The sequence below is a fragment of the Fukomys damarensis genome, unplaced genomic scaffold, assembly GCF_012274545.1.
Source record: "Fukomys damarensis isolate Sample0158 unplaced genomic scaffold, DMR_v1.0_HiC HiC_scaffold_30, whole genome shotgun sequence".
Classification (NCBI taxonomy): Eukaryota; Metazoa; Chordata; class Mammalia; order Rodentia; family Bathyergidae; genus Fukomys; species Fukomys damarensis.
This window is the reverse complement of record NW_022900942.1, coordinates 4,477,721-4,501,942: the sequence shown is the minus strand read 5'-3', so window position 1 is coordinate 4,501,942 and position 24,222 is coordinate 4,477,721. Positions and strand designations below refer to the sequence as shown.

Sequence of the window (24,222 nt, the reverse complement as noted above, 5' to 3'; positions counted from 1 at the left end):
GGGCTGTCACTAAGGCGACCACTGCAGGGTAGGACCGAAGCTAAGGCTTTGTGAACAGCTGCCCGCCGCCGTCCAAAACTGGCCCTAAAAAGGAATAATGGCCCAGGACACCGCTTAGGAGTCCTTTTGCGGCGACAGGGAGCCTTCCACAGGGACCTCACCCTGGAGCGGGCCCTGAGGGTGGGGTGGGGGCACACCTTATTGGTTACTGGGGCCGAGGAAAAAGCCCCTCTTCTGTCCCCCATCTCGGCTACCCCTCCCCCGTTACTCACAGATACACTTGCAAAGCCAGTCAGAGAGAAGACCCCCAAAGTCATGCACTATACACAGGCACATACTGTCCCTATGAATTCTTCTGTCACCCCAAGGAGTGCGGATACACGTGCACACCCACAGTGATGTGGCCACGTGGGCACACACATCACTTACAAGGGCTGGGATGTCCGGGCTGACAACGCCCGTGAAACGCCACACTGCAAAAGGCATTCACCACCCATAGCGGCCACAGTGTGGGACGCGCTTGAGCAGAGAACACAGAGACGCAAAAGCCTGCTGTCACATGGTCACCCACAAACTGTCGCCCAGAGTAACTGACAACTACAGATCTCTGAGGTGCCAACACAGGCACACAGATACACCATTATCCACACTCCACACGACTCAAGACACAGACAAATTTATGTGCCTTCAAAAGCAAGGACATATCTCCTTCCCCTCAGCAGTACCAGGCCCACAGAAATGCCAGCATGTGACAGCAGGTCACTGGGGTCTTCTGCTTTTGTTTTTTGAGTCAGTCTCACCAGACTGGCCTTGAACTCCCAGCAATCTTCCTGCCTCAGCCTCCCCAGTGCTGGGATTACAGGTGTACACCTCCGTGCCCAGCAGTCACTGGGATCTTGACACACACACACACATACGAAGCTTCCAGGAACACAGCTGTACACTCTGACACATAGCTGTCCACAGTACAACAGACTACTAGAATCCACAGTGACACTGCCACCCATAAAGGAACACTTTCAGGGTCCTACACCTGTGGTCATGCACCCTAACACTCGACTGCATCCGACACTTGAACCCCTATGGCTATACTGGCATGCACACAGACATACCATGGGCACACTGGCATGTACAGCCCCTCAGGGAAGCCGCACCTGGGTATAGAGATTTGTCACCTAGATAGCCACAGTGCAATACTTTTGGGGGGCCGGTACTAGAGATGGAAGCCAAGGCTTTGAATGTGCTAAGCAACTGCTTTACCATTGAGCTGCATCTCTGGCCCTTTGTATTATTCTGAGACAGTCTTGCTAAATTGTTAAATTGCCCAGGATGATCTCCATCTTGATCATCCTCCTGGCTCAGCCCCCTGAGTAGAATACTTGTTTATTCAGCATCTATTCTGTGCCAGGCAGTTTTTTTTTCCCCCGGTTCTGGGAATTGAACTCAGAACCTTTCGCTTGCCAGGCAGGTGTCGCACTGCTGAGCTACATCCCGGCCCTGGGATGTGCCAGGCAGTTTTAACACCAGGGATAGAGCTCTGAGTGATGGCAAAACCTGGGGCTTCTCAAAGCTAACATTTTACTGGGGAGTAGGACCAGGGCAACACCATCCATGGCTGACACACAGATTACTGTCAAACACAGTGACAATAGATGCCAGACATCTACTACGCTGGCTCACACGTCAGCCTTCGATTACACACAAAATTAGCCTGACAGACACCCACAGCACACTGACATGCATACACAAACAAAAGCCCACATGCTCACATCCACACATACACCTGGCAGAGAGACAGCCACCTACTACAGAGTACACCCACCTGTACTGGCAGACACCCACAAAATCCTGAATAGCCCAGCAGAGCACCTCAGATGGAGTCCCCCACTGATGCAGGCACAGGCAAACGGAGCCCACCTTGACCTGCAGCCAGGGTCACCCTGCACCAGGATCCTCAGGGGGTACTGGGGATTGAACCCAGGGCCTTCACACTAAGGTACATCTCTTGCCCTTTTTGATCTTTTGTTTAAGACAGTGTCTTGCTGAATCCCTAAGTTGCCTAGGCTGGACTGGAACTTGCAGTCTTCCTGCCTCAGCTTTCCAGAGTGCTAGGATTACAGTGAGCCACTGCACCTGGTTGTATTTCCCTTTCACCCAGGTCCTTCATGGCCTCCAGCTTCAACCGATGAGGAGCAGGACCCTTCTCATCTCCTCCAGCTCTGGCCTCATCCCTGATGCGTGGGGAAGGAAATTGCAGCTCCCAGCCCACTGCCACCCAGGGGAGCTCGAGGGGCCAGATGAGCCCCTAGCCTGAGGGCTGGCATGGCAGACTAGCATCTGAAAAAGAAGCCTGGAGCTGCGCTGGGAGGGAGGGGTGGGAACCTATGGAGCCACGCAGGTGTCATTGAAATGAGGAAGTTCAGATTGCCAGTCTGGACAGCCTGGGTCACCAGTGTAAACCCCACGGAGACATCCATGGGGCTCTTCCAGTGACTTCACCCTCAAATGAGCTCTTTGTCTTCCAAGTCCTGACTACTACTCCCTTCTGTCTCCTCTCCCCCGGCTGTTCAAAGGCGTGTGTGTGCGTGGAGCACACACACACACACACACATACACACATATGGATATTGCACTCTGGTACACACAGACAGCGCAGGACTTGAGTACAAAGGGTTGCAGCTGGCCAACATTCCCAGTTGCTGTGGGATGGGGCGAGGGGTCTCTGGTGGAGCTCTGAAAGCCACCTCAGCCCTGCGCCTGGGCCCACTAGCGGGAGTGGGGAGAGACAGAATCCCAACTCTCTCCCAGGCACTGCAGGAGTCTAGGCATAGCCTGATCCCAGCTCGGGAGCCCCCAGAGTCCCCAAAAAGAGTTCAGAGAAGGGGTGAGGGGTGGGTGACAGGCAACTCAGTCACTAGGTACAGGGAAAGGTCGGAGTGTAGGGCCAGACGCTCACAGCTGATCCCAACAGTGGGAGACAGGCGCACGCACAGCGCGGGAGCCCGATCACAGGAAGGCACAGTCAGACTCAGACTGCGACCCCGGGGACAAAGAGACAAGCAGACTCCGACAGATGCGGAGGGCGGGAAGCCTGCGCAGCACAAGCGGACAAAGAGACAGGCAGACTAGGCGGGACCGGGATCGCCTTCGCCCCGCCCTCGCTCAAGCCACACCCACCCCAGCAGAGTCCGTGCCCACGCCCCGCCCCGAAGTCCCGCCTCTTGACCAAGCGCCGGCTCCGCCTTCTGACCGGCCAGACCCTTTGCCCTCAGTCGTCCCCAGGTGTGGGTGGACCTCGTGCCGGCCTTTCCGCTTTCTGCAGGGCAAGGTCAAAACCCTGTCAGGAATGTCAGCAGCCCGAAGTTCTCCTTCCCAAAGATCCGCACCCACACTTCCCGTGGCCAGAGTGGTTTTTCCCTTATAGGCCCCCAGCTGGATTTGAGGGGGTTGAGTTTGGGGTCCAGCCCCGTGCAAGCCTATGGGGGGACTCTGGAGGGAGCATCCTGGGGACAGTACTGGACTAAGTGGGTGGCTCACGGGCTGGGGAGGAGCCTCGGTTGGTGGCACGTCTCCAGGGCCAAGGGCAGGACTAGGGTCTGGAGAGGCGTGCTGGGCATTTTGGTGCTACCAGGCTGCAGTGAGGCATTGTGAGAGTCATCCAAGGTCAGCATACCTGAGATTCCTGATCTGCTTTGAGGTCACTCCAGGAGCTTTCTTTGGGGCTCAGTGTGCCCTTTGGTGCAGTGATGGGGCTAAGGTTGTTATTATTTTGCCATGCGAGTGCTCGCTCTGCCACTAGGAAATATGACCCTTGGCTTCAGGAGTCCCCAGACCTTGGCACGGCTTGGCTAGCAAGAAGACTTGGGTACAGGGAGAGGGAGTGGGCTCTCAGCCCTTGGAGGCCCCTGGAGTGGGGCTGGATCCCTTTGAGGAGAAATGGGAAGGGGACACGCGGATGTTCTGTGCACCCATGTCAGGGTCAGGCTAACCCCATCACCCACGGGTGCCCTCTCTGGTCCTCCCAGTCCAGTCAGGGACTCTCCAAAGATCCCCAGGTAGTTGCTAGGTATTCATAAACAACCTTGCCCAGCATAGGTGAAAACCTAGAAAGCACTACATTGTATTAAAATAGCTTGTTTATCAGGGATGCAGGAAAGCATTACATTGTATTAAAATGACTTGTTTATCTCCCCTTGTCCATGTCCCAAGGCCAGAGCAGGAGGGCTGCCAGACATCCTGGTGCCGGCTGCAAAATCTCTCCTCCCTCTCTGTAGACTCTGTAGTCTGAGACCCCCAACCTGGCTGGGGGGCTGTGGGGAGGGGGAATTCCTTTCCAATAACTGAATGCTGCCTGTCACTGTTTGTCTATTGCTTGTCCCAGATGTAGGGGCACACAGTTGGCAACTCATAAACTGCTTGCTGGCTTAACTGAATCAAGGAACCATAACCCCTCTCTGGTCCCCATCACTCAGCCTGGGTCCCTGCCCCCTGCTGCACCCCTCTTCAGGTCCTTGAGATGCTGCGAAGGGTTTGGGGGAACATTCAACCTGTCGGTGAGTTTGGACAACTCAGGCAAACCATCGACCGTTGAGTGGACCCCGAGGCCTGGACCTGCCGTCCTCCTGTCCTGAGCCCTATCTTCCAGATCTGGGGTAACCTGCCTTAGGCCACAGTGAAGGTCACAATCAACATTCATTGTTGTCGGTGGGTTGTGGGGACCAAGGCCAGACCCACCGGGAGATGAATGTCACTGTGGCTGGGCCATACACAGCCTGGGGGGCGCGAGACTCTGCCCCAGACGCTCAACCCTGGGAAGAAAAGGCTGGTGTCTGCAATTTTACCCCCCCAGTACTGGGGGTTGAACATGAGCTGCATCTCCAGCTCTTTTTTAACTTTTATTTTGAAACAGGATCTTGCTAGGTCCTTAAATTACCACAGCTGGGCTCCGATTATGATCCTCCTGTCTCAGCCTCTTTAGAGAGCTGGGTGAAGAGACAAGTGTGTGCCACCAACCCCAGTTTGGTGTCTGTGACTTTGATACACACAGATTGGATCAGGGAATAAATGCTGGAGTGCTGGGTGTAGGGGAATCAGACTGGGGACCCAGAGGCTGAAAAACCCTTTCTAAAAGGGCATGGTGAGTTTTGCTCAATAAAGTTTTCTTGGATGGCTGGGTGGACAGATAGGGGAATGGACTGTGAATGTGCTATGGATAGATGAGCGGATGACTGATGGATGAACAGATGGGTGGATGGGTGGATGATGGAGGATGGGTAAGTGGATGAGGGCATGGTGGGTGGATGCGTGGATGGGTGGGTAGGCGGGTGGATGGAGTGTGCAGACAGACAGCATGACTTCTTCCCTCAGCTGCGTTGATCCGGGTGCCTGGAGGTCTGTGGGTGTCACTCCTGGAAACACCCCACCTTCTGAGACCGTCCCCCCCTGAGGTCTCCTTTGATTGGAAAGGATCAAAGATCTGCAGGTGGTAGGGGTCCCCCAAGAGAGGAACCTGTGGAATTACACCCCAGCTACCCCACTCCTGCCCCAGGGATTTCCATCTCACCCCCCTCCTCCCTGGATCCCCAGCCCTGGTCTTGGGCCACCTCTGACAGCCTTGCCTTTATAAATCCTCCCACCCCATCCCCAGCTTGGTGGGTTTATGCGGAGACAATGAGGTGTGAACGCTCCAAAAGAGAGGTCAGCCCCGTCCCCACTCAGGGTCAGGGACGCGTCCTTCCTTCCAGAGACAGCCAGGTAGCTGCATGGCCTCACCCCAAGAGCCCAGGGGAAGAAAGAAATTACTAAGTTGCTGGTAACCTCAGCTGTCTTTAGGGCAGAGTTCTCAGCCATCACCAGGCCCATCACCCCAGGGGAGGCTGGAGGGGAGGCCTCCCAAGAGTAGCAGCCCCCCCAATGACCTGGCTGGTGTGAGTGGGCTGTGAGTGCCCCCTGCAGCCATCCTGTCTCCCTGACCCCCTTAGGACTCCCTGTGGCCCTGGCACAGCCCCCTGCAACTTTAGGAGCCGCCCCCAGCCCTTCCTCCCCTCCCAGCCCTCTCCTAGGTAAAAGGAGAGAAGCAGCCCAGACTCTGAGGCCCCAAGGCTTGGTAGAAGAGGAGGGAGGGTGGAGGTCAGGGCTGAGCAAGGAGCCTGGGCCAGGCAGGCTTTTTGCCCTCGGCCCTTGCTTAGCCCTTGTGCACCAGCTATGGGCACTTTTGACCTGTGGACAGACTACCTGGGGCTGGCACACCTCATCGGGGCTCTCCGTGGGGAAGAGGAGCCTGAGGCCAGGGTGGACCCCCACCCTGAGCTTCCGGTGACCACAGCTCCAGAACCAGAGGGCCCCAAACTGGGCCCAGAACCCCCAGCCGCCCCTGAGCGCCTGTGCTCCTTCTGCAAGCACAACGGCGAATCACGGGCCATCTACCAGTCCCACATGCTGAAGGATGAGGCAGGCAGGGTGCTGTGCCCCATCCTGCGTGACTACGTGTGTCCCCAGTGTGGGGCCACCCGGGAACGCGCCCACACCCGCCGCTTCTGTCCGCTCACCGGCCAGGGCTACACCTCTGTCTACAGCTATACCACTCGCAACTCAGCTGGCAAGAGGGTGTCCCGGCCTGACAAGGCGAGGATGCAGGACACCGGCCACCACTGCCGAGTAGGAGGTGGTGGAGGAGGAGGAGGAGCAGCAGCAGCAGCAACAGCAGGTGCAGTGCAGGTGGCTGGGGACTGATGTGGAAGGGACTTGTCTCAGGCTAGTGGTGGAGCCGCTTGGGGCCTCTGCAATAACTGCAGCACTCACCCCACAGGGCTTAGGGGGGCACTGGGTAGAGCTTAAAACAGCATCTAGATTGGGCATGGTGCTGGACACCTATAATCCCAGTACTCAGGGGCTGAGGCAGGAGGGTTGCCTGAGTTACAGCCTAGCTCGTACATAGTGAGTTCCAGGCTAGCATGGACTACAGAGCAAGACCGTGTCTCAAATAAAAATAAATAAATCAATAAAACAGCATCTAGAAATGTTGCCACAGCAGGGAACCTGGAACTGGCATCTGCTGTTTGGTCTTAGCAAGCCGTTCTCTCTCTCTGGGCTGTCCTCTTCCAGATCTGGGGTGGATCTGCCAGGAGGTCATGGGGCAGGCACAGGGGTACAGTCCGCCAGTAAGTATAGTGGGGACGAGATCGTATTAGCAGTTAGGAGCTGTATGATCCAGAGAAGTTGCTCAGCCTCTCAGCACTCTGATTTTATCTGTTAGCTCACTGTCCAAATAAGTCTCATGGGCTGGCTGCGTCAGTGGACAGGTAGAAGGGAGAGTGGCAGTGGAAACCAGGTGCTGGGTGATAAATGGGGTTTTCTGGTCCAGGACAGTCCAGGAAGGCTTCCTGGAGTAGTTGTCAGAGGGCTGGAGTGTGGCCCTGGCCCAGAACATGACGAACTTCAGTGTGGGCTGAAGTGTGAGTGTGTGTGTGTGTGTGTGTGTGTGTGTGTGTCTGGGTGGTAGAGAATTTAGGGACGAAGAGGCGGCCTGTAGGTCCTTAGGGGTCGCTTCTTTTAAAGGGTTTAGATGTAGGCCTGGTGGCACATACCATAATCCCAGCATTCTGGGAGGTTTAGGCAGGAGGTTCACAAATTCAAGCCAACATGCACATTTTAGGAATTTATCAAGACAGTCTCAAAATAAAAGCTAGAAAGGGCTGGGGATGTGGTTTAGTGGAAAGGCACTGGGTCTAATCTTAATGGGGGAGGGTGGGGCTTAGACTTAGGCACTAGGGAGCCACAGAGGATATATGGAAGAGGGCCAAGTAGTACTCTGGGCCTCAGCCTTGAGGGTTCAGAGCCGAACAAAGGAGAAATCCAAAAGGCTGCACTGTTTTTCACTTAACATAATTGGAGTCTGCTGGGCTCCCACTGCCCCAGCTCTACTCGGGGTTCATTGTCCTAAAACGTTCAGCAAATGCAGACTCCACCCACAGGGTCTAGGCGGACTGGGCATCTGCATTTCCCACAACTCCGGGGAAGAGCTGCAGTGGTTGCTTGCTGTTTTGTTTTTTGTACCAGGGATCAGAGATCAAACTCATAACCTTGTGCTTGTGAGGCAGGTGTGGGGCCACTGAGTTAAAGCCCTGGCCAGTGATTGTTATTACAGGTGGGAGAGAGCTCAGGTCTGTGGAGTTTTGGTTTTGGTTTTAGTTTTTTGTACGGGGGAATCAAACTCTGGATCTTCTGCCTGGTTTGAGAGGCAGGGGGCGGCACCACTGAGCTAAATCCCCCGGCCCAAGTCTGTGGGGTTTTAAAGGAGACTGTTTTAGGGACTTCGGGAGCCTTGGAGGAAGTCAGCCCCCAGGAGAGGGCAGGTGGGCGCTGCCTTCCCAGTCAGGCTGGGAGCTCCTGGGGATGGCCCCTGCACCCCACCCGTCCAGCTTTGTAGAAGAGTTTTGTTGTTTTTGCAGAGTTTGGGATGGAACCCAGGGCCTTTAGCACTGAGCTATATCACCAGTTCCCGCCCCCGCTTATGAGGGAGGGACAGGGTTTCACTAAATTGCTGGGCTGAAATTTACCATCCTCCTGCCTCAGCCTCCCCTAGTGCTGGGATGCTAGGCACTCACCCCACGCCCGGCGTCCTTTTCCCCTTGTATTTGCGAGCACAGGAACCCTTGCTCTCCTCCCAGGGAGCGGGGTGGGGTGGGGGAGACGTCACCCGGTACAGTCGGACACTGCTGGAGGCCGCTGTCTTGGTAACTTCCCCCTAACAGGGTACCTGGAGCCCAGCGACCACGAGGGGGCAGCACGGCCCTCAGAGTTGGAAGTTCTGTGCTTTGGTTCGGGCTCTGGGTCCCCGGGCGGTCGCCCAGGTCCAGGAGTGTCACAGAAGCACTATCTCAGAAGGAGCCCCTAGGTGGAACTGCGGTCCTCGGGAGTCATCGCTGTGTACGATGGTCCCCCTGCTTTTCTCTTTCAGGTTCCAAAGTTGCCGGGAAGGTGGCTGCACCTTCGCTGACCGCCTGCTGTCCCACCACATCCGCCTAGGATTCTGGCACAGGAAAAGAACGCTGCCTCCATCACACGGACCCCGGCTCGGCAGGGGCGGGGCTTCGGGAGGTCCGCCCCCGAGGGCCCCCAGGACTCACCTCTGACCCCGCCCTGCGCAGCACCCCTGCAGCGTGGAGCAATTAGGCTCCACCCACTCAGCGCTCAATAAATATCCCTTCCAACCTGAAGCCCAGGACTTGGTATTCGCCTGTCTAGTACTCTCCCTTGAGAGCAGAGGGGCTAGGAAGCGGGACTCCTTTACTCACTGTTCTACCTGTGCTGCTCTTCGAATTTCGGGTCAACCTGGGGTATCAAAAAAACAGGAGAGGACGCCCAGCCTGGTGCTTCTGAGCACCGGTGGCCGGCTGCGCTTGCTTTGGGGGGAGCCCAGGGACAGATCCAGCCCTGCTTTTCCCTCCCTCCCTAACGGGTCCCTTAGATAGTTACGTCAGAGTGGGTCCAAGGGCCGTGGGGCCACCGGTGGGCACTTGGGGGCTTAGGAATGAATGGGGTGTGTGTGGTGTGGAGTCTGCTAGCAGAGGCCCTGGGGAGGACCTAGTTTCCCTATGGGACTGCCCTTGAAGGTCCCTATGTCCCTGCCTGCCACTCCAGCAGCACATTGGGGGGTCGGGGGGTCCATCCATCCCACAGTCCCAGGGTTTGAGCAGAGGGGACAGGAAGTGGACTTCAAGGGTCCTTCTAGCTTCCAGACTTGAAGGGGACTTGAGTCCCCCAGGAAGAGGACAAGCTGGGGAGGGGTGCTGGAGACAGCTGGGCCTAAGCCCTAAGGCCTCAGAAGCAAAGGGGGGCTGGGCGTGGTGGTGCATGCCTGTAATCCCAGTACTCAGGAGGCTGAGGCAGGAGGATCGCTGTGAGTTCGAGACCAGCCTGGGCTACATAGTGAGTTCCAGGTCAGTCTCGACTACATAGTGAGACCCTGTCTCAAAACAAACACTAAAAAAGCAAAGGGGGTTCCTTATTGTCCTCAGGGGTCTTGTAACCACCTCTAGACTGTGCTTCATAGCTAGAGTGGCTGGGATTGGGACCTGGACCTGAGGGACATGGCCCAGGGCCCGCCTGCACTAGATCTCAGGGATAAAAGGGACCCGGTTGTGTGAAGCACAGGCAGAGCCAAGGTTCCCCTCCTTGCTGGCGGAAGCCTGGAGGGAGCTTGTCCGGGCAGCTTGGGCCACACGAGCACTGGCTCTTCAGGGTGCCAGCCGTGGGTAGCTATGGGCAGCTGGATGTGTGCCACACATAGTGAGACCCTCTCAAAACAAACACTAAAAAAGCAAAGGGGGTTCCTTATTGGCCTCAGGGGTCTTGTAACCACCTCTAGACTGTGCTTCATAGCTAGAGTGGCTGGGATTGGGACCTGGACCTGAGGGACATGGCCCAGGGCCCGCCTGCACTAGATCTCAGGGATAAAAGGGACCCGGTTGTGTGAAGCACAGGCAGAGCCAAGGTTCCCCTCCTTGCTGGCCTAAAAAAGCAAAGGGGGTTCCTTATTGGCCTCAGGGGTCTTGTAACCACCTCTAGACTGTGCTTCATAGCTAGAGTGGCTGGGATTGGGACCTGGACCTGAGGGACATGGCCCAGGGCCCGCCTGCACTAGATCTCAGGGATAAAAGGGACCCGGTTGTGTGAAGCACAGGCAGAGCCAAGGTTCCCCTCCTTGCTGGCGGAAGCCTGGAGGGAGCTTGTCCGGGCAGCTTGGGCCACACGAGCACTGGCTCTTCAGGGTGCCAGCCGTGGGTAGCTATGGGCAGCTGGATGTGTGCCACCCCTTTGGGGGCTCAGGACAGGACCCTCCAGAGCTCCTGGGGATGCCATGCAGGCCCCAAAATGTGAGGCTGGAAGAAGAGGATATAGGTGAGGCAGACAGTGGGAGACATCTGGCAGAAAGCCAAGGGAGGGGAGAACACAAGCCTCATGACAGTGTCATTTTTTTATTACTGGTCTTCCTGAAAGAAAAAATGGAAAGTGGGAGAGAGGAGGATACAATTAACAAAGAGGGCCCTGTGCTTCTCCAGGAGAAAAATAACCTTTAACATCAGATAAACCTTACATGCTTGGGACTCACTGACTTTTTGGAGTGGTCACGGTCTCTGGGGCTTCAGGGTGTCACCTCCAAGTGCGGCACAGGAGGCCCCACCCCACAGGGCTCCTGCGTCCTTGGGAGGGGAATTTCTGGCTGATGGGGGAGGTTGCTAGGAACCCCTGGAGCATCTTGGAAACAAAACTCTAGGTAGGAGCAGAGCGAAGAGCCAGGTGGCAGAGACCTACAGATCCCTCCGGGGCTGTTCACCCCAGGACACGGGCCCAGCCCCCTTCCGGGCCTTTCTGGAGCTAAGGCGCTTGCAGGCTTCTAGGTCACGGTGGGTGCTCATGATCAGCCGGCTGTGGGGGGCAGGACAGGAGGTGTGCTTAAGCTGTCAGGGGCAGGTCAGTCCCCGAGGTAAGTCACCTGGGACCCAACCACTGCCGGCCTCTGCAAGGGAGCTCCTGACCCTTGGTGCCCACATGCAGGACTTGTTCCTCAGTTTCTCCATGATCCTTGGGTCACCCCACCCACCTCCAGGGCCCTCGCTTGCACCATGTGGACCAAGCCCCGTCCTTACTTCAGGTTGGACAGCTCCAAAATGAGGCCGCGCACCATGTCTGAGGCATCTTCCATCCTGAGGGAGGGAAGGGAGCAAGTTGGCTTCCCACCACTGCCCAGGGCTTCCCCCACCTGAGCCCTCATGCTTTTCAGTGGATTTACCAACCCCCAAGGCCACAGCACAACCAGGCTCCACAGCTCCCCACTGCTGCGACCCCTCCAGACCCTTCAGCTCCTGGCCCTGCTGCCCAACCCCCCTCAGTTGCTGGAAGGACCGACCGGACATCACCTGCCCACACGGCAGGGAACCCATCCCCTCTCCAACCATACCCATCCCACATAACTTTCTCTCCACCTTCTGCCCCTCGGCTGCTGTGGCCTTATCATGGCTGGATTTTAACCACTTCCCCACCAGCTGCTGTCATCACGCCTCCCCTGTATCATGGGTCGGGGGCCCTGTCAGCTGCCGCCGCACAGGCTGGTGGTCCTCACAGAGATCCTGGTTCTGCCACACCCGGCCTGGTCACTGCGAGGCGCTGGCTGTCCCAGGCCTAGACCATGTGTATGTTCTGTCCTGCTTCAGCCACCTGCCAGGCCCTAAGCCTCTCCCTCCCCAGGGGTCCTGGACATGCGAGGCCAGCAGGGTGGCACAGGCCCAGGGATGCTGCTGGGAGAATCGGATGTGACATCAGGCTGTTCTGCTCAGATGCAGAGGGACCACTGTGCTCAAACTGCCCGCGGCACCTGAAGGCTGTGGAAATGTTCCGAGGACAGAAGGGCACCATGGGAAGTAGGTGCGGAGTGGACAAGGGCAGGGGCTGTGGTGTGGCTGCTCTGCTGCTCAGAGGAGAAGGAAGAGGAGAAGGGGAGGGCACAGAGGAGGCCAAGGCCGCTCCTGACTCCTCCTCCACACTGGCCAGATGGAAAAAGAAGCCTGGCCATGAATAATCGATAAGCTGGGCAGGTTCAAGTGCACCCAAAGGGGAGGACGCTGCCAGCCCTCTGCAGCCCCCCAAGGGGGGTGCACAATGGAAACGGATAGGCCAGGAAGGCATGCACGTGCATGCACAGAGCTGGAGGGAGGAGGGGCCCACAGCTGTGTAGAGCCAGCAGCCAGGACAGGTGAAAGGACAGGCAAGGGTCACTGGAGCGCCTGCCCAGGGCCAGAGCTGGGCACAGCCCCAAATTACCTCAGCCTGAAGTGTTAACACTATCTGGGTCCCTTCTTGCCCCATAGGGCTCGGGGATAGCACACGCCCTCTTCTTAGGAGTCCCCTCTTCCCAGAACTACACACAGGTGGGGACAACATCCTGGGCACTGGAGCTCTTGGTCTGGGTACAGACTGCTGGGAACCTGTCCCCACTCTGGGGCACAGGAGGTCCTGGGCCGTTTGAAAGCCAGGCCAAGCTGCTCTTTTGGATAAGGGCTGGGGACCCAGCAGGGAAAACCAGGGTGCATGCTCCCACTCCACGCCTACCTGGGCTGGGCCTCCATCACTGGGACTCGGTCTCCCCCGCTGGCACTGGGGCTGGGGCAGGGCCAGCAGATGCTCGACTCATTCCGTGTGGGAGCACCCTGGAGGGAGAGGGCACAAGGGTGAGTGGCCTAGCTGGGCCAGACAGGAAGCTCAGGCTGAACCATGGACATGGACACAGACACGGGATAGCTAGCTAGCTAGCTAGGCTGGCTGCTCCCCTTCTCTTGAGGACCAGCCTAGCCCTCAGGTCCTGGCCTCCAGATGGGCCTACACCGGAGCAGGGACTCACTGCTAAGTTCTGGGTCCCTGAAAACTGCTGTGAGGCCTGTTGCCACCTTCTTTTTGGTAACAGTATTGGTGATTGAAGCCAGAGCTTTCCCCCAAAGCGCTATATCCAGCCCTTAAAAAAAAAAAAAAAAAAATTGAGACAGGGTCTTGCTGTTATTAAGTTACCTGGACTAGGCTAGAACTTGCGATCCTCCTGCCTCAACTTCCAAGAGTACAACTATGCCTGGCAAGGGGCCTATTCTGAGAATGTCCTTGAACACAGCCACTGATTAGTGTAGGGGGTGAAGGGACCGTGAACCCAAGGTAACTAACGTGGGGGTGCCTGTATGCCCTGGAAGACATCCCACATGGTCTGGGGGTTACAACCAGGAGGGTGGAGGCCAGGCTGCTGCTACTGCAGCAGCCCAGGAGAAGGCCCCAAACAGAAAATGTCCCCAAATGCCCCTGTGTAGGAAGGGCTGGATCCCGCGGGAGCCACTCTGTGCTCGTCTACCCGGCCCCACGTCCCATACCCAGCGGCTACGGCTGTGACACAGAAAGTGCCAAGGATCCTGGCTATAGATGACCAGTGGGTGACAAGGACCCAGGAGGGACCTGGGAATCAGCTTTCCTTCCAGCACTGGGGATGGAACCCGGGGCCTCATGTGCACCAGGAGAGTGCTCTGCCCGGATCACTCTGTGAATAACAAAGGGTGTATGGAGGCAGCAGGACACAGCACCAGACTCCTGTGAGAAGACCGCAGTGATCTGGATGGGGCATGGGTGACTCCACACAGCGACGCCACGGTGAGGTCACGGCATCTACTCACTGTCTACTTCAGCTGCATTCCCTTCCCACAGGACCCAGCTGAGGGACTGGGCTGCCCAGACTTGCTCAGGACACTTCACGCTGAGCAAGCAGGTGCACGCACCAGGCCGACTGGAGCTGCCGGTGGGGTCTGACCGCTAGGCGGTCCGCCTTGGCCCACAGCAGCCTGGCTGGGTTTCTTTCTCTCTTTTCCTCTTCCCTCCCTTCCTTTTTCTACAGCACTGGGATGGAAGCTAGGACCTCACATGTGCTAGTCAAGCGCCCCAGTCTCTAGCTGGCTGTTTCTTCAGGGGTGCATGGGAAGCTGTTTGCCTGTGTGAGACTGTCTTAGAAGAAACCTCTCCAGGAGGAGTGGCAGCAGACACCAAGCTCCCAGTGAGGCCACATGCAGGAATGGGGATGCTGTAAATGCCCCAGAGGGCAGAGGCCATGGCTGATCTGTTCAGTGCTATCCTGAGGCAGGTGATCTATAAGATGCTGGGCACGGTGGCGCCCAACTGTCATCCCAGCACTCTGGGAGGCTGAGGCAGGAGGACTGCAAGCTTAAGCTCAGCCTGGACAACTTAGTGACTTAGCAAGACCCTATCTCAAAATAAAAAAAGAGGGGCCAGGGATTTAGCTCAGTAGTTGTGCTGCCTGCCTTGCAAGTGTAAGGTCCCGAGTTCGATCGCCAGTACCAAAAATATTAAAATAACGTAAAAAACTAAAAAATAACTGGGCATATAGTTCAGTGTGAAGGCCCTGGGTTCCATCCCCAGAACCACTAAAATAATAGTAATATTCCCTGAATGTATTTTTAAAAAGCATCTCAACAGGCAGGCTGGGGGTGTGGCTCACTTGCCTAGCATGCTTGAGGTCCTGGGTTTCAGCTGCAGCTTTGTAAGAAGTAAAAATGTAGCCTTGACAGGCACAACCGGGGAGATAGTGGCCAATGTCTGGAAGCGCTGGGCTCATGTTCCAGGATGGGTGGCCGAGGCTACCGGAACAGCTGACTTGAGATAGCCAGCCAGCCTCCTCCCCTTGGGCAGGCACTCTTTCCATGCCACCTGCTTGTGAGAAGGCCACCCCCGCCTCCCAGGGCACACCAGGAAGCCTTTGCCAGCTCAGATGTGCCAACAGCCAAGCGTGTCACACATTCTCCAGGGAACAGGCTGCCACCTGCCCTGACAGGTGAAGCGAGTGCCTGGCACAGACTCAGTAGCCAGGGCAGACAGTGTCCAGGCAACCTCTGAAGGAAGCAAGGCCCCTTCCGGTGTTGGCAGAGGAACACGTTACTTCTGTGTGCCCACCAAAGAATCACTTCAGGCCCCCAACTGAATCTGAAGCAGGGTCAAAGGTCTGTGTGTGAGGTGTGGAGAGGGAGCCCAGGGCCACAGGCATTCAAGGCATCCGCTCTATCACTGAGAGCCCCCCAACCCCTTTAGTTTATTATTTTACTTCTATACAGGGTCTCACTAAGCTGCCCAGGAGGGACATGAATTCATGATGCGCCTGCCTCAGCTTCCCAAAGTACTAGGATGACAGGCCTGCACTTCCATGCCCACAAGGGAACAGAGGCTCTTTTCCAGGTTAGGAATGAAGTCCCCTGCCCAGGCCAGCTGTGAGACTAGCTTGCCTCTCCAGGTCACCTTGTTAGTTACTTTTCTGCCCTCAATATTCCTTCAGGAACCTGGAGCCAGAGGGTGGGGAGGTGCAGCAGATGGGCACAAAGCTGTCAAGTGCTGGCACCCTCAGGGGCTCTGGTTCTGGCAGGGGAGGCCTCAGAGTGGCAAATTCATCTGCTACTAGGGATTTAGCTCCGTGGTTCCATCACCTACCTCATAAGCACAAGGATCGGAGTTCAATCCCTGGTACCAAAAATAAACAAACAAGCAAGCAAAGAAATATTAATTATATTATATATTATTAATTATATTAATAATTACATTATTATTATATATTAATTATATAGAGAGAACACAGCTGCACAAATGTTCATGTATGCAAGAAATAAACATCAAACATCCCGTTTTTTAAAAAAAAGTCATCTGTTACTACCTGGGGCCTCGTGGCAACCTCTTGGCAACATTCTGGATCTTTACGGAAAGGCAGCTCTGTCCTTTCTGGAAAACTAGGTGTCACACCCACTCATCTAGGTCAGCAGCACACACCTGTCATCCCAGCGCTGTGTCTAGGATCCCTGGATTGTCATGTGTGAGCCCCACCTTTCCCTCACAATGGGCAGCACAGGGACAGGGCTCACAGCTGTTTGGCACCTGCCCTGGGATGGCCCGTCACTGCTACAGGGAAGCTCTTACCTGCTCAAGTGGGGCTTCCAAATCAGGGGCATCCAGGGCATCCCGCAGCTGGCTGTCGGGCAGGAAGTCGAGCTCCATGGCCAAGGACTCTGACCACGCGGCCTGACTCACAGAGTCCAGAGTGTGCTGGAGTGGGCCTGGTGGGTCTGTGGGCACTTCTGGGCTGCCCTGTTGGGCCCTGGCCTCCAAGAGAGGGCCATCGGTGGCAGCCCTGTGCTCCAGAGGACATAAGGCACAGAGGGCCAGGCTGAGCCCAATGCCACCTCCTTCAAGGCACTGGCTGCCTGACTCAGCTACCTGTCTGTCCCCACACTGTGTCATTAAAGACAGGACACGTGTGGTGGGGTCAGGCACCTGGGTCTGATCAACATCTGGGCCCACATCTGGCACTGGGTGGCCAGGGTCTTCAGCATCCAGTGTAGGCTCTCGGTTTCCTGGAACCACAGCCCAGAAAGCTTCAGGGCTCCCTGGGGCATCGCTGTGGAGATTATCTTCTGGCCCTGCCTCTGCCCTGTCCCCTGTGATCTCCTCAGCCAGAGGCCTGCAGCCATGAAGGGTCTGCCTCCCAGGAGAGGCTGGTGGCCGGGTGTCAGGCTGCACACCTGGCCCGGACGCCCCCAGGGTCTTCTGCTCTGTCTCAGGGGCAACTGTGCTCATGTTCTCCATGACAGCACTCCCCAGGGAAGTGCATGTTGGGCCACCACAGCTGCACTCTGCCTGCCCACCTGCCCCTCTGGGTGTCTGCCTGGGATCCGGGAGGTCCTGGGCTTCAGGGAAGGTCTTCATGCACAGTGTGGCCAATGTGGGAGGGGACACAGGGGCACTGGAGATGCCATCTCCTTCTTCTGGGGTCCCAGGCCAGGCACTGCCCTCCTGGGAGCCTCCTTGGGCTGGCTTCCTCCCTTCAGCACTGCAGGAAAGCTTCCCTTTTGAGGGGAGATCTGGCACCTGAGCCCTCTCAGGCCCACTGCTAAGAAGGTTCCCACCATCTGACGTGCTGGTCCCTTGCTCTGACACTGGGTCCTGGCTGGTCATCTCTGAGTTACAGGATCCTGGCCCATCTCCAGGCATAGGTGTCCCAGGTTTCTGGCTGCTCTGCTCGGAGTGGGGGCTGTCTGCTGGCATCTGATCTCCTGGCCCCAGGGATCCCTCTGGCAGCCATGGGGCACTGGGGCTGGGCAGAGCTTCCTGTGCAGAGAAAGAAACTCAGTCCTGGGGTATCCATCATGAGCCCTCTGAAGGCTTCTCTGGCTGGTACTGTGCCTATCCCAAGACATAGACCCTGCACCACACTGGGCATCTCCACAGGCACCAGCACCAGCACTCGACAAAGCTCTGAACTACTGCTGGAGGAGGAAGAGCTGGAGGAGGAAGAGCTGGAGGTGGAAATGGATGCTCTGAACCTCTCCTGCCACCAGGTTCTACTCCTTGTGGGCACCAAGCTCTGGGCAAGATCAGGGACGTAAAAACCCAGGTGGCAGGGGCTCGAGGTACAGTTCAGTGGTAGAGGAGACACTTCCATCCCGAAAACAAGGACATAAGTAAATAGCAACCACATGGTGACATGATGGAATTTTGGACATACCAACTTAAACAAAATAAACCACTGGGAAAAGAAAAATAACCAAGCCAGGTGGTGGTAATCCCAGCTACTTAAACTGAGGCCGGAGCATTGTAAATTCAAGGTTATCTTGGGCAATTTAATGGGACCCTGTCTCCAAATTTTAAAAAGGGGGGGATTTAGCTCAGTACTCCCTCAGTTCCATCTCCAGCACAGAAAAAAAAAAAAAAAAGAGGAAGGAGGTGGAGAAGGCTGGAGAAGGGAGGGGAGGGGACATTGCTGGGATGCAGCTGAGGGATAAGGCACTTGCCTAGCACATATGAGGCCCTGGGGTCCATCCCCAGCACAGCATAAAATGAAATTAAAAAGAAAGAAATTGTGAGGCCGCTGATTTTGCTCAGTGGTGCTGCTGTCTGCCTCGCAAGTGTAAGGACTTGAGTTCTATCCCCAGTACCAAAAAAAAGAAAGAAAGAACGAAAGAAAGAAAGAAAGAAAGAAAGAAAGAAAGAAAGAAAGAAAGAAAGAAAGAAAGAAAGAAAGAAGGAAATTGTGGTAAAATACACCCAACATTTCCCCGTCAGTCTTTCCAACACAGCTTTGATTCTCTGTGACACAAACATCCTCTTTTTGTTAACTTACACTTTTCTGCTGTGTGACTGACTGCTGCGGATTTGTTGTGCTAAGAAGCGGTACAGACACAGACCTCCGGGGGTCACCAGCCCATGTGTGTGTGGCCACTCCATAGACCCTGTCTAACTGCACCCTCCCGGCATGTGCCCTGCCCACCCTGCCTCTGACGCTGGCAATCACCCACCTGACCTACACATTCCTTGTGTTACTAATACTTCGGTTGCTTTTTATTGCTGAGTTCTGGCCCAGGGCACAGAAGAACCACAGTTCATTTGACCATGAACCTCCTGAAGGGTATCTAGGGTGTTCCCAGTGCATGGCATTACTGCCCACTCTCAGGGACATCATGACTCCTGCAGGTTCATGATGGCAAGGACACCCAACTGGCACAAAGCCACCTGAAAAGCAGAGCTCAGGGACAGTGATGACTACCTGTCGGGGTTCTACCGTCCCCATGTGGGCTGCCAGAACAGCATCCGGGGCACACGCCACAGGTGTCTGGACAGCAGTGCACTGAAAATAGGGGGCTCACGCCTGGTGCAATGGCATATACTGTAATTCCAGTGACTGGGGAGGCTGAGGCAGGAGGATCACAAGTTCGAGGTCAGCCTGGGCAACTCAGTGAGAACTTGTCTCAAAATAAAAGAGACTGGGGGTGTAGATCAGCGGTAGAGCTCTTGCCTATGTGTGTGAGGCCCCAGCCTGTTGCCACAGACAGCTAGGGTTAAACCGGACGCAGGCGCTGCTTGTGCACAGGGCTCAGTGAGGCCCATGTTAAGGGTCTTACCAGGCTAACAGCCCTCCTCTCGGGATCCTCTTCCAATGTCTTTGCTTTTCTTGTCACTGTCTTCCTGGGTTTTGCAAACTGAGGGACAAATCTCCCGAGTGAAGTCTGGGAATGGGACATGACAACAAAGCAGCAGGGATAAAGAAGAATGTCTCAGAAAAAGCAAGCCTGAGCCACTTCCCTGCTGCAGCCTCAGACGCCTGCCTCAACCATCTCAACCCTGCGTGCCAGCAGCTGCCCTCAATGGATATATGCGGAGCCCGTGCTCCCAGAGTGCCTCCCAGACATACAGCAGGCTGTGGAGTAGCTCACCTGGGAAGGGGGAAGGAGGGTGGCCTCTTTTTCTAGTTGCTCCAGGAGGGAGGCAGCTGAGGTCTCCTCAGGGAAGCTGGATGGAGAAAGACAGAGAGGGATCCAGCTCCTTATACACTGTCCCTTTGCATCTTCTGCTACTGTTATTACTGTTTTTTTGATACAGAGTCTTGCTATATATAGGTCAGGCTGGACTTGAACTCGCTATTTAGCGCAGGCTGGCCTCAAATTTACAGCGATCCTCATGCCTCAGCCTCCCAAGTGCTGGGATCATAGGCATGCACCACCACACTTAGCTACTTCACCACACTCACCCCCTGGCTGGGGGTGGAGCTCATGGGCAGAGCACTTACCTAGCACATCGCCTGGGTTCTATCCAAGCACCACAAAAACAAATAAACAAACACTTATCTCACATTGCTATGATTTGAGGAGCTAATTTGTGGGGGTGGTTACCGGGGATGGAACTTGGGACCTTGCACTTGTGAGGCAGGTGGCTGAGCTAAATCCCCAGCCCTGATGAGCTAATACTGCTAAAGTACTTATTAGTACACTGCCTGTTGAACACTGTATTTCTTCTTTTTTGAAAACTGGGAATTGTTTTTGTTTTTATGGTACCAGGTTTTAAGCAAACTCAGGACGTTGTGCTTATGAGGCAGGCATGGTGCCACTGAGTTAAATCCCTAGAGAACTGGGAATTGGACTCAGGGCCTGCATGCTGAGCTGGCCCTTTTTTATGGTTTTTGTTTTGAGACAGGGTCTCACCAAGTTGCTAAATGCCCCAGGCTGGCCTGAACCCTAACAACCCTCCTGCCCCAGCCTCCCAGAGTGCTGGCATTATGGGTTTGCAGCAGTGGGCTCACCCCTTTTTTTTATTGAGAAGGAATGCAGGATAGATTTGACCAGCAGAGTATCAAGCTGCGCCCTGGAACCTTGAATAACTCCATGTTATCTGGACCTGTGGTTAAAATCACAACCTTTCTCACAGCAAGGAAAGCCCAGAGCAGCAGGCTCATGGCCCTGAGCCCAGAAGGGCTGCACGGTATCCACTGTTGCATGGGAGGCCTGCTGGGACACCTAAGCCACCCACCTGGAGACAGCCGGCCCTGGCTCCTGCCTGCTGAGCTCTGTGGGGGTAGTGGGTGTCGAGCTGTCTTCTGACTCACTGGGGTGCCGCAAGCTGCCCAGCTTGGAACTTCGGGAGCCTCTGTCGGAGTCTCCAGGCCTTGGGTTCTTGGGAGGTTTTGGGGGATGGATTCCTTGGCCTGCTTTGGAGAAAGAGATGAAGGGGCGAGGGTATGGGGAGCGTGCACTGCCACATGGGCTGATAACGGGGCAGGGCAGGGCCCCTGGTGTGGCTGGTGTGCTATGGGTGAGCAGGCATGATCTTCCAGCTTGGGACCCGCTCTGATGCTCACGTGGCAGGAGATGGATGCAGGTTCCCCGGTTAGGTCAGATCTATTCACTTACACGGCCATAGACTTCAAGGCTTCTGACCTGTGCCAGGACTAAGCCAGAATCCTGAAGTGGCCAGGCATGGCAAGAGGTGCACAGAAGGTGTGATGAGAGGCATCCCTGGCTTCTCTACAGTCTCCCCATCCCAGCCCTGACTCTCCCCTAATCACACCAAAGAGTCGGAGATTTGGGGTCAGCTCCTGCGTCCCTTGTGATCACTGGATTCATGCAAGGGGAGCACCTCTTGCTCTCTTGCTCTAAGAGACATCGAGGAAACTGCTGGTGTTCAAATGCAAAGACAACCACAGAAAAGGACACAAAAAACACCACCACCAGGTGCAGACAACACAAATCATGCACCATATCCGTTTCCCGAGACACAAGCAGAACAGCTGTGCTAGGACAGTGGAACAGAGAGGCAAGGGTACAGAAGGGAGGCCTCAGCTGCTACTCAGTCCCTTGCCCACCACTGAAAGCGTAAAGGTGGTTATTAGGGCTGGTGTATGGCTCAGTGGTGAGTGCTTGCCTAGTGTGTGCAGGGCCCTGGGTTCCATCACCAGCACTGCAAAAGTTTAGAAAGTAAAATCAAAATAAAGGGGCTTTTTGACAGCTATTTGTTGAATGAAATAAACCTCCTTATGCAAAAACTACAATCATGGGAGATACCCCCAGTCCTGGCTCAACCTACTTTTATTTTCAAGAACAAATGGGGAGAGGGAGTGAGGGGGTGGTACACACCTGTAATCCCAGCACTTGGGAGACTGAGGCAGGATGATTTCCACAAGTTTGAGGTCAGCCTAGGCTCCATAGTGAGTTTAAGGCCAGCCTGAAGTATACAGTGAGACCTGTCTTATGTTTTATTCCTTTTGTTTTTTTCAGACAGTCTGCTATGTAGCCCAGCCTGGCCTCGATATTGCAGCAATCCTCCTGCCTCAGCCTCCCAAGTGTTGGGATTATAGGCACATACCACCAAGCCTGGCAATTTGTGTATGTTCTGATGAAACTTCAAGGTAAAGAAGTTCTGATACCATCTTACTGATGAGAAGGCTGAGATCGCAGAACCAAGTCTGGGCTCTACTTCAATGCCAGACCCACAGACGAAAGAGACCTTCAGTCTGCATTTATGGAGCACCTACTGTGGACTGGGCTTCTTGACTAGGCAGGAGAGCAGAAAGGTGAATCATCGCGGACAGTAACTTCCTGGGGTTCAGTCTAAGAAATTCTTAGATTCTGTCCAACCTCAGCCTTGTACAGACTTAAACATCTGTGCACATGCGCACACAAGTGTGTATGCTACTAGAGATGGAACCAGGCTCTCACATGTGCTAGGCAAGCACTCTACCACTGAGCTATGCTCCCAAATCCCTTTTCATTTGTTTTGAGACAGGGTCTCACTAAGTTGCCCAGGGTGGCCTCAAACCTCCAATCTTCCCTTCCCCCTAAAATGGACCCTGAGGGATTCCAGGGCTGGAACCAAGGCTCCTGCAACCTTTATTTATCCTTGCTCTGCCTGACAGCCCACAACCAGCCAGGACTGTGTTCCCAGGAAGTGCTCTGTGGATGTTTCTTATGCAAGAGCTTTCCATCTGGTGGTTTGCTAGAAAAAGGCAAAAAGAAAGGAGCAGCCCTGTTTACTTGGCTTCTTAAGATTGATCCCCAAACACTAGCTTGCTTGACTGGTTCAAGGAACATTTGTATCAAATAAAAAACAAAATAGCAACACTGTGAGTGCCTCCCATTTCCTTCCTGTAATCTGTCCCAGTGGGACTAATTTAGGAAAAAAATAAGGCAGAACCTAGTGTTCAACACCAAAGGCTAAAAGACAAGGCAGGGAAAGGTCTTCCTAGCCCATCTGTGGACACACAGCTGTCCGGGGTCAGCCCACAATCTGCCAAGCTGGGGGCCTGCCGCCAAGAGAGGCCCTGAAGACGCATCACGGGTGGGCCTGACTATCCCCAGCTTTCCCCTCTGAGGTCAGAGACATCCTGCATCTCAGTCTGTTCCTCACCTCTGCACAAAACATGTTTAATTGGTTATTTCTTCTGTTTCACATCTTAGAGAAAACAGAAGCAGCACTTTAAAGCCATCACTTGCTAAGTAAAGAAGTTATTTCTACCTCTTTAAGGAGTTTAAATTACCTCAGATGATGACAGAGAAACCACTGAGTCACCCTAGATAATACAGGTGCTTTTCAAGATTTGGGGGGGGGGCTGGTGATGCAACCCAGGACCTTACACATGTGAGGTAAGCACTCACCATTAAGCCATACCCTGGTCCTCAAGAAATTCTACAATACAGTACATTAACAAATAAAACTGATTGAGATGCAGATGAAAACAACACTGAGACTCCACCTCACCCCACAAAGAATGGCTGCTACCAGGAAATCAAACAAAACAAATGTTAGCGGGGTTGTGGGGAGAAAGGAGCCCTTCTCCATTGTTGGTGCGAGTGCAGAATGGTATAACCACTATGGAAATCACTATGGAGATAACTCAAAGAGCTTGGACTGGAGGTTCCATTTGACCCAACCATCCCTCTGCTGGGTATCTTTCCAAAAGAACTAAAAGAATCATATCACAGTGATATATGCGCACCTATGTTTATAGCGGCACAGTTTGTATTAGCTAAAACTTGGAAACAGCCCATTTGCCCATCACTTGGAAACTGGACAAAGATGTGGTTTTTCTATAAAATGGAATTATTACTCAGCCATAAAGAATGAGAAATTACCATAGAAAATGGATACACATTGAGAATATACTACTAAGTAAAATAAGTAAGTCACACATATGTAAATACTGAATAGTTTCTCTGGTGTGAATAAACTGTAATAGTACATAAGATCCTAATGAGATAACTGACAGTGTGAAATGGGAAGAAAACGGCTAAAGGTGTAGGGAAGGTGGGATGGGTAGGGGAAGGTTATAAGGGAAAAGAAAAAAATGTGAGAAAATGAAAAGATAGAAATAAA

At 54.6% G+C, this 24,222-nt stretch overlaps 2 protein-coding genes across 11 annotated transcripts in view; one reads left to right on the top strand and one right to left on the bottom strand.

Annotated features, from left to right (window-relative positions):
* Positions 1 to 5,346: 5,346 nt before the first annotated feature.
* Nanos3 (nanos C2HC-type zinc finger 3) lies at positions 5,347 to 9,216 on the top strand. Its single transcript, XM_010613407.1, has 2 exons — positions 5,347 to 6,706; positions 8,960 to 9,216. The coding sequence occupies exons 1-2, from the start codon at positions 6,205 to 6,207 to the stop codon at positions 9,025 to 9,027; spliced, it is 570 nt and encodes a 189-aa protein (XP_010611709.1). The 5' UTR covers positions 5,347 to 6,204; the 3' UTR covers positions 9,028 to 9,216.
* A 1,754-nt stretch (positions 9,217 to 10,970) lies between these two features.
* The window catches only part of CUNH19orf57 (chromosome unknown C19orf57 homolog), a 15,325-nt gene continuing 2,073 nt past the window's right edge, over positions 10,971 to 24,222 (bottom strand). For 6 of the 10 annotated variants that reach the window (XM_010613411.3, XM_010613412.3, XM_010613410.1 and 3 more), the window contains 8 exons: positions 20,884 to 21,061; positions 19,794 to 19,869; positions 19,482 to 19,586; positions 16,504 to 17,691; positions 16,024 to 16,053; positions 13,111 to 13,208; positions 11,652 to 11,708; positions 10,971 to 11,430 (listed from right to left, as the gene is read on the bottom strand). In XM_010613411.3, coding sequence (XP_010611713.1) covers positions 11,313 to 11,430; positions 11,652 to 11,708; positions 13,111 to 13,208; positions 16,024 to 16,053; positions 16,504 to 17,691; positions 19,482 to 19,586; positions 19,794 to 19,869; positions 20,884 to 21,061 — 1,850 coding nt within the window. In that variant the 3' untranslated portion in view covers positions 10,971 to 11,312. The remainder of the gene's footprint in view (positions 11,431 to 11,651; positions 11,709 to 13,110; positions 13,209 to 16,023; positions 16,054 to 16,503; positions 17,692 to 19,481; positions 19,587 to 19,793; positions 19,870 to 20,883; positions 21,062 to 24,222) is intronic. The other 4 variants (XM_019205926.2, XM_010613413.1, XM_010613414.1 and 1 more) reach the window with 1 other exon arrangement.